Source organism: Rhinatrema bivittatum, chromosome 9, assembly GCF_901001135.1.
Source record: "Rhinatrema bivittatum chromosome 9, aRhiBiv1.1, whole genome shotgun sequence".
Lineage (NCBI taxonomy): Eukaryota > Metazoa > Chordata > Amphibia > Gymnophiona > Rhinatrematidae > Rhinatrema > Rhinatrema bivittatum.
Window position 1 is genome coordinate 16,839,095 of NC_042623.1, and position 20,329 is coordinate 16,859,423.

Sequence of the window (20,329 nt, forward strand, 5' to 3'; positions counted from 1 at the left end):
AGGAGGCTAGGTCCCAACGCATGGGCCTCAGCCCAGGGTCAGGCCCGGCCCTTGGGATCCAGGCCGGGGAGCTCCCCCTCAGACGTATTCTTTCTTCGTCTCTTTACTGCCAAATGACGGCGTCCATTGGGGGTCGTGCCGGAATGAATTAACTCCGGCATATTCACCCCAGCGGACAGCGCCATTTTGAAGTACGGGATGTGTACTTGTGTTCTTGGGGCTGTCTCTCACCGCACTCTTTATCCCCAGGGCCTGAGGCCTTTGTTGTTGGGGTGGGGGGAGAGTAGTCTCCTTCTGGGCCCGGAGTGACAGGGGTAACATAAGAACTTTCTCCCATGGGAGAGGTGCTCTTTCTTTCCCACTGTCAGTGCTGCAAACGCCAGTAAAGTAAGAGAGACCCAGATTTGATTGTCTAAAACAAACTCTACTGCGGGTGACTCAGATGAGTGAGTGGCGCAGTTAACACAGTCCTCAGCACCACAGATGACCTTTAATGTTCACAGTCCTTGCCTCTCTCTCTGCGCATGGGTCTCTTATTACCAGAGCATGGGAAACACTCACTCTGCTGAGCTTGGAAGAAATGAGGTTCCCAAGCAGGCAGGGTATCCTTATTTAGGCAGGAAAAATCCCTCCAGAGCTGGTAAAGAAAATTCCTCTCTCCCCAGGGGTGAAAACTCCAAGTGAGTGTCCTCAGTAGGTTTCCAGTTGGTCTTACTCATAGTTCTGCTCTCACTATGTCGCATCCCCACGATGGAAGGGATCCACCCTGGAGCACACAGCCCTCGATGTCCCGTTCTTCAGGACGGGAAGGGGGGGCATCAAAAACTCTTCCTCTGGGTTCTTCTAACCAACAGGTCTTTTCCCCAAAACTGATCCAAATGCCAGAAGGTCCTCTGTTGCGGGTCACCACCATTCCTCTCCTCTCCAGTAGGCTGCAGAGGGGCAGATCTTCCCTATCCCGGCCCCCCCCCCCCCCTCCCCGAGACAGGTTTCCCCGTGACCTCTCTCCAGGCCACTCCTAGGGCTGTCAAAAGCTTCTTACCAAGGAAATGGGAAAGAACCCGGTGAACCACCCCGCAGCCAAGGTGTTGGGCCGCAGAGGCAGCTTCCTTGATCTTGCACTGGGGGCTGCCAGCAGGTGGTACCTGAGCCCCAGGACAGGGTCCTAGAACTCAACAGAGGTGAAAACTCCAGCCACCACCTCCACATTTGAAACCAAAACACCTCACTGCCTCCAGTCTCTCAGGAGAAAGCTGCATGTATATCCTCTCGGGGGGGGTGGCCATCCCAGTCCCTGTCCCTGAAAGGGAAGGGCTGCACCGAATGATGCCCCCCCTCTGATCCTCCAACCTCTCTGTCTCCAGCTAAAAGCAGTTACCAGGGTAATATTAGTAAGGAACTAGTAGGTCATTACACAAGATTGCTTTTCAAGATAACCAAAAATATGCAAAGCGATCTGGTTCCCAGCCCCAGTGGGTGGATATTTATGGTGGATATTTGGAAAACCAGACCGGTTTGTGCTGTAAATGATGTCGTGTTAAGATGACAGTTGTTAAAATGTTGAACAACTATCAAAGCATTTCCCATGATACTTTCCTTGCAGTTTCACAAAGAGAGGTTTAAAATAGACATACCTCACAGGTTCAAAGTCTACAATTACAAGAGTCCCACTTTCTGTGAACACTGTGGCACGTTGCTCTGGGGTTTTGCAAGGCAAGGATTAAAATGTGAAGGTGAGTTTTTCATTTTTGTTTTAAGCAATATAAGGTTCTTCTTTATAAAAACCTCCATGCTCTACTATTTCTTTGCATTCTGGATCTCAAACCTTTCCTACTAGTGCGCTGGCCATCGGTTATTTACTCTCTCAGATAACAGAAGGACCAGAGGCCACTCCATGAAGTTAGCAAGTAGCACGTTTAAAACAAATTGAAGAAAAATCTTTTTCACTCAGTGCATAGTTAAGCTCTGCAGTTCATTGCCAGAGGATGTGGTTACAGCATTTAGTGTAGCTGGGTTTAAAAAAAGGTTTGGATAAGTTCCTAGAGAAGAAATCCATAAACTGCTATTAATCAATAAGGAATAGTAGCTTGGGATCTCTTCATTTAATGTTTGGGTACCTGCCAGGTACTTGTGATTTGGATTGGCCACTGTTGGACCCAGGATACCTGGCTTGACAGACCCTTGGTCTGACCCAGTATGGCACATCTTATGTTCTTTTGAGAGCCAGTTTGCCAGTAACAACCAAGGGAAGAGGTAGAGCAGTGCTAAAACCATAAGAGCATAGCCAGAAGTATATCAGACTAGAAGAAACATATACAGATTTAATTTAGGACTTACCAAAGAGATATCCAACTCATGACTTGACAGCCACTTGTGGTTCTTTAAACCACAAAGAGAACCTAAGACTTAAATTTGAAGTTGAAAACCAGGGTAAGCGATGGGGGTGGCTCCCTGAGTATACGATGACCCACCGAACGGCAACAGCTGAGTATCCCTCATGGAGTCTTTTATTGCCGTGGCAAGCTTACACCACCGAGCAGAAACCTTCTCTTCGTAAGTGCACAGGTGTGTGTGTCGGAGCTTATAAAACAGATAGGGGGAATGCAGTGATAGGTGACCTCAAAAGCGAGTCCAGCAGGGAACCCATTGACCTATCTGTATGTGCTTCAACCTTACAACTGACATTGCAAAACTGTTGTGTTTTGCTCAAACGGAAACAATAGCGGTTGGTGTGTACGTCACAATGTATTTGTTTTTATTTTTAGAAATATATATTGAGCTCCTCATCCCCAGAATGTGCCAAAAAAACCCCGACGGCATCACCGTTCTGCATCGTTTTCCCATCTGCCCGCGCTGCATGCATTTATCCAAAATTTTACTTGCTAGAAGTGAAGGGAATTTCTTGTGTTGCTGGCCTCACATAAAACACCTGAACTGGATATTTCTTTCTTTCTTTCCTAGAGTGCAGCATGAACATCCACCACAAGTGTCAGAAGAAAGTGGGCAACCTGTGCGGGGTCAACCAGAAGCTCATGGCGGAGGCGCTGGCACTGATAGGGAGCACTCAGCAGGTAGCTTGGTCGTGTGGTGTGAAATTACATTTCCAAATGAGTGCCCAGACCAGGAAGGCTCAAACTGTTAGCATTTCAGGTCCTGTTCCGTCATTTCCAACACATTCCGGTCCCACACGGACCCTTTGTCAAGCAAGCTGCACCCAAATTAGAAAAAAAGGCTAAGTAATTATTAATATTTAATGTGCATTTAAAGTACAGCAGCAGCTAGGGGCACGGACTGAACATCACTTAACAGTTTCAAGTTTTGCATGCTGATGGTTTTACGAAAAAAACAGCGGCAAGTCCTAGATCTTTATCCAGAAAAGTCGTTTTTCCTCAGCCCCAGAAGACACGTCCTGTCTTTCGTTCAGTCCATCCCTGTAAGGTCTGGGGCTCCCATGGCTCTTTCGTAGCCTCTGTCCAATGCGTTTGTAATACCCCTAAGATGCCTTCAAGCGTCCTTGCTGTTGATCCAGCAGGAACTTGTGTTTCTTAATGCAGTAGGAGAGGAGGATTAGAAACAGAATTAAATCAAAAAGGCAGAAGGCAGCCATGCTTAACCTGGAGCCTCAAAAATGATTCTGAGAAGTGTTTTTCTGCTAAATGTATAGGTGAAAGAAGATTAGTGTATCTCTCAATCAAATTTGGTAAAATCTGAGCTGGGCAACCTAATGGCTAATGGCTGTGGAAGAGAAACAATGAGTCAGCCAGCTTGAAATCTGCTCTCTTCTCCAACCTCTCCATCACTTGACCCCGCAACCCAGGCCGATTGGAGGAGGGCATACGTTCTTAAATGTACCAGCTCTTCTCTAACACATGGTTAAGGACCTTCATTTTTGGTTTTTATTGTTTATTTTTCCAGGGAATTTAGTACGGGTAGGTTAAGGGGTGAGGAGGTGGGACGTGAAACATGGTACGGGTAGGTTAAGGGGTGAGGAGGTGGGACGTGAAACATGGTACGGGTAGGTTAAGGGGTGAGGAGGTGGGACGTGAAACATGGTACGGGTAGGTTAAGGGGTGAGGAGGTGGGACGTGAAACATGGTACGGGTAGGTTAAGGGGTGAGGAGGGTGGGACGTGAAGCATGGTACGGGTAGGTTAAGGGGTGAGGAGGTGGGACGTGAAACATGGTACGGGTAGGTTAAGGGGTGAGGAGGTGGGACGTGAAGCATGGTACGGGTAGGTTAAGGGGTGAGGAGGTGGGGACGTGAAGCATGGTACGGGTAGGTTAAGGGGTGAGGAGGTGGACCTGAAACATGGTACGGGTAGGTTAAGGGGTGAGGAGGTGGGACGTGAAACATGGTACGGGTAGGTTAAGGGGTGAGGAGGTGGGACGTGAAACATGGTACGGGTAGGTTAAGGGGTGAGGAGGTGGGACGTGAAACATGGTACGGGTAGGTTAAGGGGTGAGGAGGTGGGACGTGAAACATGGTACGGGTAGGTTAAGGGGTGAGGAGGTGGGACGTGAAGCATGGTACGGGTAGGTTAAGGGGTGAGGAGGGTGGGACGTGAAACATGGTACGGGTAGGTTAAGGGGTGAGGAGGTGGGACGTGAAACATGGTACGGGTAGGTTAAGGGGTGAGGAGGTGGGACGTGAAGCATGGTACGGGTAGGTTAAGGGGTGAGGAGGTGGGACGTGAAACATGGTACGGGTAGGTTAAGGGGTGAGGAGGTGGGACGTGAAGCATGGTACGGGTAGGTTAAGGGGTGAGGAGGTGGGACGTGAAGCATGGTACGGGTAGGTTAAGGGGTGAGGAGGTGGGACCTGAAACATGGTACGGGTAGGTTAAGGGGTGAGGAGGTGGGACCTGAAACATGGTACGGGTAGGTTAAGGGGTGAGGAGGTGGGACGTGAAGCATGGTACGGGTAGGTTAAGGGGTGAGGAGGTGGGACGTGAAGCATGGTACGGGTAGGTTAAGGGGTGAGGAGGTGGGACCTGAAACATGGTACGGGTAGGTTAAGGGGTGAGGAGGTGGGACGTGAAACATGGTACGGGTAGGTTAAGGGGTGAGGAGGTGGGACGTGAAACATGGTACGGGTAGGTTAAGGGGTGAGGAGGTGGGACGTGAAACATGGTACGGGTAGGTTAAGGGGTGAGGAGGTGGGACGTGAAACATGGTACGGGTAGGTTAAGGGGTGAGGAGGTGGGACGTGAAGCATGGTACGGGTAGGTTAAGGGGTGAGGAGGTGGGACGTGAAACATGGTACGGGTAGGTTAAGGGGTGAGGAGGTGGGACGTGAAACATGGTACGGGTAGGTTAAGGGGTGAGGAGGTGGGACGTGAAACATGGTACGGGTAGGTTAAGGGGTGAGGAGGTGGGACGTGAAACATGGTACGGGTAGGTTAAGGGGTGAGGAGGTGGGACCTGAAACATGGTACGGGTAGGTTAAGGGGTGAGGAGGTGGGACCTGAAACATGGTACGGGTAGGTTAAGGGGTGAGGAGGTGGGACCTGAAACATGGAACGGGTAGGTTAAGGGGTGAGGAGGTGGGACGTGAAACGTGGTATGGGTAGGTTAAGGGGTGAGGAGGTGGGACGTGAAACGTGGTACGGGTAGGTTAAGGGGTGAGGAGGTGGGACGTGAAACGTGGTACGGGTAGGTTAAGGGGTGAGGAGGTGGGACGTGAAACGTGGTACGGGTAGGTTAAGGGGTGAGGAGGTGGGACGTGAAACGTGGTATGGGTAGGTTAAGGGGTGAGGAGGTGGGACCTGAAACGTGGTATGGGTAGGTTAAGGGGTGAGGAGGTGGGACCTGAAACGTGGTATGGGTAGGTTAAGGGGTGAGGAGGTGGGACGTGAAACATGGTACGGGTAGGTTAAGGGGTGAGGAGGTGGGGCGTGAAACATGGTACGGGTAGGTTAAGGGGTGAGGAGGTGGGATGTGAAACATGGTATGGGCAGCAGTTGAAGCTCAGCCTGTTCTTTGCACCACACTGGCTTCCTGCAGTATCTGGAGGCCTTGAAATGCTGCTTCTGCAGCTCTGGAGCTCCTCTTTAATCAGCCTAAGATTAGGGTGAATATTGGGTTAAACTGATTGTCACCTTTAGAAAATTTGTTTCAACTGAAAACGAAGGACCCTGCACATTATTCCACTGCTATAGCTTAAACCAGGGCTTTCCGAAACCTAAACTGGTGCCTCTTCAACCAGTCGACTTTCCAGGATATCCACAGTGACTATGTATGAAATAAATGTTCCTATGTTAGAGAGCCTGCATATGTAAATTACAGGTTCTGGGCCATTGTGGGACTGATATGGAGGGATTGAAAGTACAGGTATAAGACATGGGGGTGGGGAGCTGGCATTGGGTTGAGTATGGGAATTTTGTGTGCTCATTTAATCCAAGCCAAAGAATTGCAAAACAGCAGACTACGTCGGCCAGTTTAGTCTTTTTCTGCCCTTATTTACTATGCTATTGGGGCGGATTTTCAAAGGGTTACACGCGTAACCCCGAAAACCCGCTCCTGCGCCCGCTGAGCCTATTTTGCATAGGCCCAGCGACGCGCGTATGTCCTGGGGCTCGAAAAAAGGGGCGGGGAGTGGGTGGGGCGGTCCGGGGGCAGGGGCGGGACCGAGGCTTCCGGTACAGCGGCCGTGCTGGGGGATCGCGCGCAGGCACTTGGCCGGCATGCGCAACCTACGCCTGCCCAGAGGCAGGTGCAACTTATTTAACAAAGGTAAGGGGGGGTTTAGATAGGGCTGGGGGGCGGGTTAGGTGGGGGAAGGTGGAGGGAACGGGGAAAGCCATCGGGGCTCCCCTAGGGTTCGGCGCGTGCAAGGTGCACAAGTGTGCACCCCCTTGTGCGCGCCGACCCTGGATTTTATAACATGCGTGCGCCAGGTTGCGCGCACAAATCTACGCCCACGCGTAGGTCTTAAAATTCGGCCCATTATGTCCATTAACTATGTTTATTTATCCCATGCATACGTAACTACCTAGTGTTGGCAGGTCTTTATCTCAGCAGTGACCCTGTGGGTTTCTCTATATTTTCCCCCCTCCTTAAACTTTTTAAGCCCTCATAAAAGTAACTCAATATATAATTTTCATATTAATCAGATTTGCCACTTTATCAGCTGAGATCTCAGCACAGGCTTCTGAATTCACAGAAAAAGGTTTGCACACGCTCAGCATTTTGTCGTGATAGAGAGGAGAGTTTAAGGATTGTAAATATCGTTAAGAAGTTAACAGTTTAAACAACTGAAATTTAAAACCCTTAACTGTTAAGGCTGAGGGCAGCTCCATCAAGCCCTGCTCCCCTCTGATCGCACCGACATGCGCATAGCATACTCCCTGAGGTGGCCAGTAGCAGCAGGGCAGGCACGGGAGCCATGCCGGAGTGATCTGTCCCAGCAGCCAATATTAAATGATTACATGGACTAATCAGTAGGACTTTACTTACCTGCTAACCGAAACCATTTAATATTTTTGATCCCTAATAGTATAACTCAATCATGCTACTGCAAGCTACAGAAGTGAATGAATCTTACCTAATTCTGGACTCCTTGACGCTGGTTTAGCTCGCCTAGCAAATTATTTGGCTTGCCCATCTCTAAATTTGAGCAAGTTAGAGGCACCACAACTTTTCATAACGCACGTACACCACAGGTTTTGTGTATTAATGACTGAGATTTGGAAACCAATTTAATGTATTTACTTTTGCTGTTTTCTGTAACATGGAAGTTGTCGGCAGATAAGAAACCTTGCCTCACCAAGTCTGCCCTATTGTCCTCTGTCTGTGGTGTTACTGCAGACCCTACTCAATCTCCCTTCTTCTCCCTTCCACACCCATACATCCGCTCTCTGTATTTTTTCTTGATAGTCCTTAAATATTACAGATAAGATGCGGTGCATTTGTGAAATCTTTCACTGTCCTAACGAAAATATTGTTATCTCATGCAGCACTTTATCTGAACGGCTGTAGAATCACTCGACCCCTTTCCATGCTGTCTCGGCCCATTTTCTTAATTAATTATTAGTTTAAATGGCACAGTGGCAGGTGAATGTCCTTATTGTGCTTCTATCTTAGGCTCGCAGCCTGCGTGATACTGAACAGATCCACAGGGAAGGGCCCCTGGAAATCGGGCCACACCTTGCTATGAAGGAGGTGACTACGCTTCAACCTGCCCCTCTGCCTTCATCTGTGAAAAAAGGTACACCCAGCTCCTTAAATCCGATGGCTTCTGTAGTCTTCCTTCCACCCATCTATGGTGACGAATCCTTGGTTAAATCTGAAACTTCTGCGTGGGAGGGGAATTCTGCAGGGAATTCTTCACTGCGCAGAAATCCCCCAGGAGTAAACGTTTTGGTAATTGTGCTTGTAAGGAGGTGGACAGTACGGTTGCGCTACCCTGCCACATTGACCTTTGCTCTGGACTCCGTTTTACTTTTGTTTCCCCCTAATACCATATGTACCATTCAGACAAAGGGCCAGCTGCCACCGCCCAAGGGCCAATTTAGCATTTGACTGGTTGGGTTCTTCAAGAACTCAAGACCAATTCCTCTCAAAGAAAGCAGGAAGCTAAGGGATAGGGACACTTAAAAGTGCCGGATGGTCACCCTAAATAATATCCCTACCGTTCTTCTAACCTTCCAACACACACAGCCTTTGAAAATGGCCGCCAGCCCTTCATGACTGAGATAACAAGATAAAGCCATGACGTTAAGTGAAGCTGGAAGACCCATGATGACATTTTAATGCAAATATAATAGCTATAGATCGGAAAGGACCCTGCAAAGTTAGCATTACGATTTTCTAATTTTTTTCTTGATTTAAATTCTAGAGCCCCAGGGTATTTCTTGGGAGTCTCCCAAAGAAGTTTCAAGACCAGAGTCTGTAACAGAACCCGAAGGAAGGACAGAGCAGCAGTGTGACCGCACTAAACTGACAATTGATGATTTTATCTTACACAAAATGTTGGGAAAGGGAAGTTTTGGCAAGGTGAGTGGGAGAGAGTGAGCGAGCTGTTTAGACAAAACCCATCGGATTCGTTGGTAAGAGTCCCCAAAGTGCTCATCCTTGCATGAATGGATAACACGATTCTGGAACCAAATGCAAGCAGATAAGCAGGCCAACAGCCACCCCTCAGTGCCGGGGTACACTAGAAGGGGTTAAGATTGTAACGTTATTAAAGACATGATGGCTGGTCTCATCAATTGGACCATTGTGGTATGTGTTGTTACCTCTGTATTAGAGAATTTCTATAACCAGGGCAAAAAAATGAGAGCAGTTAATATTTCTTTTGTAAAAATAACTCTGTGCTCTCCCAAGCCAATGCTCCCAATAACCAAATTAACGTGCTACTAAGAAGAGTTTTAAGGTAATCAAAAAATGCATTCTTAATTTACAAGGAAGGTGCAGTAGTGATCACCCTTACTGTCTGCCAAATAGTCTCATTGCACCAGAAAGGGGAAAGTTCAGTGTCGTGTGTCACAGGAAGTGCTGGGTGGCAGTGTGTGGGATTGGGGTCAGTATGTGGGGTAGATCACAGGGAGTGCAATTTCAGTCCTGGTATATTGCTGTAAACCCTGGCTGATCTCTGGCTTTTCCTTCATTCCTTTGCCACTAAGGATCTTTTGAGCTTATCCTAGGCTTGTCCCTCACCTCCCCATCACAGGATCCCAATGCCAGGAGAAATCGGAAAATTCCCATGCCTAGGATTGACCGGGGAAGCAGCCCTAGATTGACCCCTCTCCTCCTCCCACCTACCAGTTCCTGTCTCTATCTCCACTGAACATGCTCAGTTCGACGCAGAGGCGTTCCTCGATTCAGGAGCAGGCAGGAACTTTATTGATCAAGCCCTGGTCCAACAACACCAGATCCCTATTGCCATCCTGAAACATCCAGTAACCATTTCATCAGTCTATGGGACCCTCTTCCAGGCCAACTCACTGAGATGACAGTTCCACTCTCTCTTTGCAGTGGTCTTCTCCATAAGGAAACCATTTCTTTTCATGTAATCCCTCAAACTGTGAATCCGGTTACAGTGGGCCTACCCTGGCTTCAACGGCATCAGCCAGTGATGGTTTGTAATGCTTTGGAATTGGCACAATGGGGTCCCACCTGCTTCATTACTTGTCTCACCATAGTTCCTTCTCTGCCCCATCTTATACTGGCTGCAACCATACCAGGGTTACCACCGCAATATGCTGACTTCTCCGATGTGTTCTCTAAGCAGCAGACTGAAACTTTGCCCCCACATCACTCCTACGACTGTGGTATAAACCTTCTCCCAGTCTTCCCATTATCTGTCCCAGAGACCAAGGCCATGAGTCACTAGATTAAAGCAAACTTGGCAAGAGGCTTTATTCAACCATATTCTTCCCCAGCTGGAGTGGGTTTTTTTCTTCGTCGGCAAGAAGTATGGTACCCTCAGGCCCTGCATTAATTACAGGGACCTTAATGCCATCACACGAAAGAATCAGTTTTCATTACCCCTCATTTCAGAACTTTTTGATCACCTGAAAGGAGCCAAGATCTTCACCAAGTTGGATCTATGAAGAGCATACAATCTCATTCGCATCAGGGCGGGAGACGAGTAGAAAACCACATTCAATACCTGAGACGGACACTATGAGTACTTCGTCGTGGCCTTTGGACTGTGCAAAGCCCCAGCTGTATTTCAGAATATGGTAAATGATATTTCCTGAGATCTCTTGTACTCCCACGTAGTGATCTACTTTGATGACATATTCATTTATTCTCAATCCCTGACTCTGCACCAAGAACATGTTAAACAGATGTTACACCGGTTATGAGACCATCACCTCTACACTAAACTTGAGAAATATCTCTCCAGTCCAGCCCTGCCTCGCCTCTCCAGTCCAGCCCTGCCTCGCCTCTCCAGTCCAGCTTTGCCTCGCCTCTCCAGTCCAGCTTTGCCTCGCCTCTCCAGCCAGCCTTGCCTCGCTTCTCCAGTCCAGCCCTGCCTCGCCTCTCCAGTCCAGCTTTGCCTCGCCTCTCCAGTCCAGCTTTGCCTCGCCTCTCCAGCCAGCCTTGCCTCGCCTTGTCTCTCCAGTCCAGCCTTGCCTCGTCTTGTCTCTCCAGTCCAGCCTTGCCTCGTCTTGTCTCTCCAGCTTGTCCAGCCTCGTCTTGTCCAGCCCTTTGCTTTCCTGCCTGCCCTGCTGCTTCAGTCCTTTTCTTTGTTTTCCAAGACTGCCCTTGGACTGACTTCTGGATCTGACCCTTGCCTGGACATTTGACCATTCTCACTTGCTGCCTGCCACTGACCTTTGCTTGGACATTGACTACTCTTGCTTGCTGCCTGTCCTGGATCAATGCCTATGCCACTTCCATAGAGACTCCCTCCTAAGACCTGCTGGCCCCCGGAACCCGAGGGCTCAATCCAAGGTTAAAGGGGTTGATATTGATGAAGCTGCTGTCCAGTCTCCAGCTGTCGGTGAGGACCTTTGGGGCTTACCCCATAGGCTGAGCCAACCTCACCACAGCAGCAAGGGTCCACGAATCTTACAGTAACAATGGAGAGCAATGCCAGTGAGCCATCAGGCCAGCCCGAAACTCTCTTTTAATGCAATTCTTTGTCTTTCCTTTTTTTTGTGGATGGCATTTCTTCTCCATCTTCTGCATCTGCATCTTACCATTAATGGTAGCAGAGAACAATGCCAGGGCTTTGCTGAATTGCTTATACCCACAAGAGTCCTCCAAAAGTTTCTCCTCCCATTGGCAGATAAACTATCATTTATCTAGGTCTTTGTTCAGTGGGTTTTTATCCTCATTTCCCAAAAACTAAACCTCCAGGTGGTATCTCTGGCAGGGCACCAGGAAGTAAGTGGGGGAGGCTAGTGGCACCTTTTGGTCCTTTATCTGCCATAAGATTCTCTGTTTCTTTGTTTGAGACGTCTCAAAGAAATAAAGTTGGGTCTTCATGTGTCTAGACCAGTCCGTCTGTCATTTGACTCTCTGTATTTTTGGCTGCGGCCTTTGGCCAAAATTGTGACTTTTTTCCCAGAGAGTATAAATGACATGAGGTCACCGGGCTTTATTTTTCCAGTGAGGTACATTTGTTAAAGAGCTCTTGGGAAGTGTCTTTAGGGGGTTGCTGCCTTCATCACGTGGAAAGTCAGCCTTGTACTGCAGATGGCTTTTTAAAGAGGGAGGAGAAATTTCCAAGCCATTTGCCTGGGTAAACGGCCTGGCTAAAGGTTCTGTAGTGCACCCAACGTTAGCTAAATTGACGGGAAGTGTTCTTGGGGCATGTGTACCCGATTAGGTACGAGGTCCTCGGGTGCCAGGAGCCTACAGTCTTTGTACCTGGCTAGTGTCAGGAACGATTGGGCTTGCGGGTGACCAATAAGATCAGGTAGCATTAGTACCCGAGAGGATCTAGGGAAAGCTGATCCAGAGGTCCTGAGGCTTCGGAGTCAGCGGATTTCTTCCAGGAAGCAGGCTGGGTCGGAGTTCACGAGGCAAGAGTACAATAGAGAGGGCTGCTGCCGAGTGGAGAGGAAGGTAGGCCTGGGACCCAGGTGGCCAATCACAGGAGCAGGCATCAGGAAGGAAGTCACAGGATTCTGGTTGCACTAGCAAGGATGCTAGAGAAGCCTAGGCTTTAAATACGCTAGCCAATCAGGGGTGGCTCCGTTGTTGGACCAATGGAAGCCTTTCCTTTCCATTTGCATCTGTGGGCTAAGTTACTGATTCTCCTTCCCCTATGTCTGGGCCTTTGGTGGCCTCCTGGTCAAGCGCCCTGATTCTATGCCTCTTGGACCACAAATTCAAGGCCAGCTGAGGCTGAGAGGTGGGCTGTTTGAAACCTGTCCCCTTTTTTTCATTTTCTGTTTAAGCATTTCCAGATAATATCAAGTCATAAATCTTGAAAGAAAAATAGGTAACTTGAAATAAGAAAACCAAAATTACAAAAATAATAATTCTCTCAATACATAGATTTTTCAATTTCCAATCAGTCCTCTAAGTGAGGAGATCCAGTACACCACCCAAAGTATAATAGTGACATTATCCTAAAAAGATCAATATTTAAGGAAAACTAACCTATATCGGAGACCTAGTCAAAGCAATTCAAGAACTGAAGACACGTCCAAAGCAGCTCCATCAGAAGGAACCAAAGACACTTGCATGTCCCGATGATCTTCAGTGGACTCCTTTTAAAAGATGGAAGATAGAATATCTTGGAAACAGGAGAAATAGCGTTCTCAGGAACCTGTCAGATATCTCCTAAGCATCTCTTCTAGAGATATTCAGGGTAGTTTGGGAAAATTTATAAACCTGAGATTCTTATTCCTAACAATGTTCTCAAAATTTTCCATTTTTGAGCAAGATTTGAATTTTATTTAATAATAGCTTCTTGAGTTACTTTAATATTGTTCATATCTGAACTAACCGACCCAAGTTGCTGGACCAAATCTGTTGTGGAATTGGTCAAAGCCTGAACTCGCTTCTCTAAACCAATACGGTTCTGGACTAAGGGAGATAATTGCTGAGATGTAAAATTTCCTAAGCCCACTATGGCATCCCATATGGCCTCCAATGAAAAGGAAGAGGGTCTCTTTACTAAAAAAAAAAAAAGATGGCTGAAGTTGCGACTCACTTGATTCACTGCCGTCAGGTCCTCCAGCTCCAGCCGCTACTTCGCCCGGCAGTCCTGAAACGCTCGCAGGATTGAATGCTACAGGGCCTTCCGCACCACTCCTCGCAGAGATTGCCGGACCAGTTTCTTCTTCTGTCGGCCATCCCAGCAGCACTCGGGAGGCTCCTACCGCAGCAAGATTACCGGGCGGTGTCCTCTGCGCCGGGCTTAACGGTGACAATGAGCTGGAATTCCCCTCCTTCTCTCTCCAATGGCTGACTGCTCGGCTTCTGTTTGCTATCGACAACATGGGCATCCATCGGGCCCGTCAGAGGAAGCGTCAGGTGAGCTACAGGGGGGGAGATCCCAGCTTTGGCTTCCTCTTTCTGCTCATTAGAAGGAGTAAAAAACCTGCATGCAAGAAACTTAGGCAACTGCCCGAGAGAGATCCCACGCTGTCAATAACTGATCGGCCATCTTGGATCAGTACAAGACATGGTTTACTCTTCCCAACTCTAATGTGCAGAGGACTCTTCAGCAGAAGGAACCCATTTGGTACCGATAAGCTTGTAATTTGTGATCCCGCTAGCAGTTTTCACTGTAATTTATTATTAATTAATGTCTACTTACTCTAAAATGTTCTTGGAAGGTGTAAATACATCAGTTTTCTTACCAAGTGCCTTCTGGTGGATTTACATACAGATTTATTTATTTATTTTAATATATTGTACTTTCTATGTTTTAAATTCACAATCAATTACTTCTTTCCCCTATTATCTAAATGCAGTTTATTGTGGGGGTCATTTACTAAAATGCAATGTTTTATCATGGGAGAGGATAAATACCATGGGGGGGGGGGAGGGAAGCATTCTCCCAGTATTTTTCCCCTCCCACAAAATATATCACAGTGGCTCCCTGTGGTATTTTTTTCTCAAGGAACAACTTATCAGGAAAACAAATCATGGGCACAATGGCAGCTCCCTTCCCTCAGGGCCGCCATCATCTTAAAGGGCCACTACGGACCAAACAATACCCACCCCCCAAGGTAAAATCCACCCCCCCTCCCCCCATCCATTCTCCCTGCCTCTAGAAGTAGTCCAGCCAGGGGCAAAAGTGCAAAAATATATTTAAAAAAATTATTTATTTATTTATTTATTTATTTATTTATTTAACACTTTTTATACCGACCTTCATAGTAATAACCATATCGGATCGGTTTACATAGAACAAGGGTATAACTGAAGCAATAAATAAAATAGTAATTAACAAGAGAGGAGAATAAGGCAAAGGGTGGTGGATGCCTGGAATGCCCTTCCGGAGGAAGTGGTGAAGACCAGAACTGTGAAGGACTTCAAAGGGGCGTGGGATAAACACTGTGGATCCATAAAGTCAAGAGGCCGCCAATGAAGAGTGGGTGACTCGCCAGAATGATGGCTACTGCCTGGAGACAATACCCTTATTCAATAAACATACACATGGTTACTGTGACTCCAACATCACTCTAAGCTTCAACAGCAAGAGGAAATGTGGAAAAAAGGATTTGCACTCACAAAGACGGGAGTAGCTGGCTTGTTACGGCGGTTACTACCCCAAACCAAATATCCAAATTACTACCTCCACCTTCCTCTATTCCTGATGCCTTTCAACTAGCTTGATCACTCCATTCTTATACTTCACTTTCAATGCATATCCAGCATAGTTCTCTGCTTCAACAGCAGGGGAAAAGAAAAACTGTTACTTCACACATCCAGCAGAGCTCTCTGCTTAAACGGCAGGGGAGAAGAAAAAAGGGTTCGCACTCACAAAGCGGGGAGAAGCTGGCTTGTTACGGCGGTTACTACCCCAAACCAAATGTACCTGATACTTCACTCTCGAAGCATATCCAGCATGGCTCTCTGCTTCAACGGCATGGGAGAAAGACTGATACATCACGAATTTCCAGCATAGCTCTCTGCTTCAACGGCAGGGGAAAAGAAAAACTGATACTTCACGCATATCCAGCATAACTTCAACGGCAGGGGAGAAGAAAAAAGGATACACACTCACAAAGCGGGGAGTAGCTGGCTTGTTACGGCGGTTACTACCCCAAACCAAATGTGCCTGATACTTCACTTTCGATGCATATCCAGCATAGCTCTCTGCTTCAACGGCAGGGGAGAAGATAAACAACCAATAAGGGCTGAATAACACAGTCTGGGTAAAACAAATAAGCATGGGTGTAGCTTGCTTATTGCGGCGGTTACTACCCCTACTACCCCTAACTAATCAAGCTTGATATTTCACTTGGATGCAGCTCCATCACCGCTCTCTACATTAATGGCGGGGGTGGAAGGGAATTAGAACCAAGAGCTAAGAGAAACAGATAAGTATGAGAGAAGAAATGAGGGAAGCTTGCTGGGCAGACTGGATGGGCCATTTGGTCTTCTTCTGCCGTCATTTCTATGTTTCTATATATGTTTCTAAGTTACATTTAACAAGGAGTAAAAACTTGGGAAGCTTAAAGCTGGAAGAAAGAAAGGCAGAAGGAATTATAACATAATACAATAGGAATTTAGGTTAGAGCATCATTTTTATTTTTATTTGTGTTTTTCTATACCGGCATTCACGGCAGTTCGTATCATGTCGGTTTACATAAAACAAGGGGGTGAGCAATACATTATAACGTACATAGCTAAAACGTAAGAGTATACATTACAAAAGTATAACAAGTGCGTAGAAGAAAAAGTTACAATAAAACAGGGGTTATTCTAACTGGGATTAGAGTTAGAGGAGAGATAAAAAGTTTAACAAGAAGTAAAACATTGTAGTGATTGGTTGGTATTGTCTGTTTCAGTTTAATAGAAGATGCTCAGTGTTGCTGCATTTGATGGAAGTGAATCATTAAGGGTCCGGAAATGCTTTCATGAACAGCCATGTTTTAAGTCTCTTCCTGAAGGTTGGAAGACATGGTTCCTGTCGTAATTCTAAGGGGATTGAGTTCCATAGTGGGGGACCTGCTGTGGAGAAGGCCCGATCTCTCAATGTTATATGTTGGGTGGTATTGTTGTGAGGTACTTGTAGATATTCTCTATATGCTTCTCTGATGGGTCTGTTGGAGGAATGTTTTTTGAGAGCTATTTGTAGATGGAGTGGAGCCAGTCCATGGATATTTTTGTAGATTGTGGTGAGGGACTTATGAATTATTCTGTAGTGGATTGGTAACCAGTGAAGGTCTTTGAGGACTGGTGTAATGTGATCTCTTCTCCTTTTGTTTGTTAGAATTCTTGCTGCCGTGTTCTGTATCATTTGGAGAGGTTTAGTGTGGGATGATGGGAGGCCTAGAAGGATAGAGTTGCAGTAATCAATTTTCGCAAATATTATTGCTTGGAGCACTGTTCTATAATCATGGAAATGAAATAGGGGTTTTATTCTTTTTAATACGGCACATGATGCTCTAACCTAAATTCTAACCTAAAAATTCTAACCTAAAAAAATTCTAACCTAAAAATTCTAACCTAAAAAAATCACATGGTTTGATGTCCCGCTCCCACCCAAAGCCCTCCTCTTTCATAAAACTCACCCCACCCTCCCTCAATTCAACCAAGCCTCCCAAAGGGTTTCCTGTCTCCTTGCCGATGCCCAGTGGCGTAGCTACGGCTGGGCCATGGCCTCCCCACTTTCCTCTCGGGGCCAGCCCAATTTATTTGGAAGGCCAGTAGGAAGCTGCCAGCAGCTATTCACTATTTTGAAGGAGTCCAGGGAGACGGGAAGAATAAACGCAGAAACCGGGCTGGTTGCATGAAGAGATGGGCTTGTACTGGTAGCCGCCGCCTGCAGGAACCGGGGAGATCTCGGCACCGATGCAGCAGTCTAGGCCAGGCAGGGTCGAGTGGCAGCTGGAAGATCAGTGGCAGGAAGGGGCAGGTTCTTGCAGCATAGTGCCCGGGGCATTTCAGCGGCAGCGCCCGGCAGGCCCTAGAAGGAAGAAGGATGAGAGTCTAGCCCGGCGTGGCATGGCGCCCTTGCAATGCTGCATCACCCAAGGAGCTGCAGAGATACTTTCAGTGGGAGGTACTGCAGCAGGATCCGTGTTGGCACCGCTCAGCAAGCGGAGGTCCGAGGACGAGCACAGATTCAGACTGACACAGAGGTCGAGGCACAAATAAGGCAGCAGGAGGCTGTTTATTTCAGTTCTGTGCACTGCTGTCTCTTAGCCTCCTCTGCTGTAGTCTTTAGTTTGAGGCTGAGCTGGAGGGAGATGAGATCCAGGGTGTGGCTTGGAGGGGGAGGATGAGTTTGAGGGAGCTGGGGACCAGAGGAGGAAATGAGTGTGAGGGGGCCGGGTGGTGTTTGCCTAGTGCCCACCCATGATAACCTTGAGCCCAGCCACAAAATCAGTTCTGGCTTCGCCACTGCCCAGCCCACCCACCTTAGATTATGTCTCTGGTGATCTAGTGGCCCCCTAACCCCCTGGTCCCTCCCCGTTTCTTAGAGACCATCCCCGGTGTCTAGTGGGGCCTGGAGTGCTCCCTAGGCTCTGGGCTGGTCAAGGCCATTTTCCAAAATGGTGCAGGTCGGCTTTTGCCCCTTTCACGTGCGTTACACCCATTATCACAGCTTAGGAAACGGCCTCCCATGTTTGGTAAGAAAAATATCAGGAGAGAAGGAAAAAACGCATTAAGATATGTAAGGGGAAAACGGAGGCTCGTGTCAGTATCACAGGGTTGTGAGGGAAAACTATTATTAAAGAATAAATACAAAGTTATCAGGTTGCCTGTCTGTTTATGCTAATACTCTGAAATTTCTTTTTAGAGTATTTTTTTTTTGGGGGGGGGGGCTGGGGTTACAGTTATTTTCTACTATTATTACTACCTAACATTTCTGTAGCACTACTAGAGCTGTACAAACACAAAACACAAAAAGCTAGTCCCTGCTCAATAGAGCTTACAATCTAATAAGACACATACAGGACAAGAGACTTGATGAAAAGAAAAGTGCAGTTAGTGAAGACTAAAAGCAGACAATCGGGCATAAGATTTAAAAGCGGTTTCAAAAAGATGGGTCTTATTTGGGGATTTAAACAAGGCGAGAGAGGAAGTATGATGCACCAGCTCAGGAAGATTATTCCAAGCACACGGTGCAGCCAGGGGAAAAGCACAGAGTCTGAAATTGACAGTAGAGGAGAAGGGCACAGATAGGAGTGACTTGTCTGATAAGCGGAGTTCACGAGGAGGGGTGTAGAGAGAGATTAGAGAGAAGAGGTAGTGAGATGCAGTGAAGGTATTTGTAGGTGAGAAAGAGGAGCTTGAACTGTATGCGGGAGCGGGTAGGGAGCCAATGCAGTGACTTCAGAAGAGGGGTTATGTGAGCACAGTGACTGACAAAAGATAAGTCGTGCAGCTGAATTTAGGACAGATTGCAGTGGAGAGAGATGGCTTGATAGGAGACCTGTGAGGAGCAGCTTGCAATAGTCTAAGCGGGAGGAGATGAGAGAATGGATAAGGGTTCTGGTAGTGTGTTCAGAAAGGATAGGACGGATTTGGGCAATGTTATAAAGAAAACGACAAGTTTTAGCAGTGTTTTGGATATGTGTAGAGAAGGAGAGAGAGGAGTCAAAGAGGACTCAAGGGTTACAAGCTGATGGGACCAGGATGATGACCGTGTTATCCACAGAAACAGAGAAAGAAGAAAGAGGGGAGGTGGTTTGGGGGGAAGATAAGGAGCTCTGTCTTGGCCATGTTGAGTTTAAGGTGGCAGTGGGACATCCAGGCAGCAATGTCAGACAGGCAGGCCGAGATCCGGGATTGGATTTCTGGTGAAGTTTCTGGTTGTACAAAGGTAGATCTGGGAGTCATCAGCATAAAAATGGTATTGAAAGCCATGAGAGGATATCAGAGCACCAAGGGAGTTAGTGTATAGTGAGAAGAGAAGAGGGCCCAGGACGAAGCCCTGAGGAGCACCAATTGATAGTGGAATGGCAGTAGAGGAGGAGCCACCAGAGGAAACGCTAAAAGTGCGATGGGAGAAGTAAGAAGAGAACCAAGACAGGACAGAGTCTCGAAATCCAAGCGAGGACAGAGCATCAAAGAGCGGGTAGTGACCAACAGTGTCAAAAGCAGCAGACAGGTCAAGGAGGATAAGGACCGAATAAAGACCTTTGGCTTTAACCATTAGCAGGTCATTGGAAACTTTGACAAGGGCTGTTTCAGTTGAATGTAGAGGGTGAAAACCAAACTGGAATTGATCAAGAACAGCTTGGGATGTAAGAAAGTGAAGACAGCGGCAGTGAACAAGCACGTTCAACTAGTTTGAAGGCAAAAAGGAGAAGGGATATGGGATGATAGTTAGCAGGACAGGTAGGAACCAGTCAGGGATTTTTAAGGAGTGGTAGGATTATAGCACGTTTGAAGTTAGCAGGAACAGTGGCAGTGGGGAATGATAGATTGAGGGTGTGATAGATAGAAGGAATGACTGCAGTGGAGATGGAGTTGAGGAATCGGGTGGGGGGGACAGGGTCAGAGGAACAAGTAGTGAATTTGGAGGAAGAGAGAAGACGAGCAGTTTCCTCCAGTGTGACTTCAGGAAAGGAGGAGAGAGTGGCGGAGGCTGGGGGGAGAGGCAGGTAAAGGTGAAATAGTTAGAACTCAAGACTAATTTTGATGAATTTTGTCATGGAAGTAGTCAGTCATAGACCTGAACAGTCAAGCTGCATTCCCATGACAGAGCAGTGTAAGAAGGAATAATATGTTTAGCT

General features: G+C 47.4%; 1 protein-coding gene across 3 annotated transcripts in view; it reads left to right on the top strand.

The window, feature by feature from the left end:
* Positions 1 to 20,329, top strand: part of PRKCQ (protein kinase C theta) — a 116,434-nt gene that overhangs the window by 55,884 nt on the left and 40,221 nt on the right. For all 3 annotated transcript variants that reach the window (XM_029616701.1, XM_029616699.1, XM_029616700.1), the window contains exons 7-10: positions 1,604 to 1,733; positions 2,962 to 3,071; positions 8,082 to 8,205; positions 8,836 to 8,993. In XM_029616701.1, the coding sequence (XP_029472561.1) occupies positions 1,604 to 1,733; positions 2,962 to 3,071; positions 8,082 to 8,205; positions 8,836 to 8,993 (522 nt within the window). The remainder of the gene's footprint in view (positions 1 to 1,603; positions 1,734 to 2,961; positions 3,072 to 8,081; positions 8,206 to 8,835; positions 8,994 to 20,329) is intronic.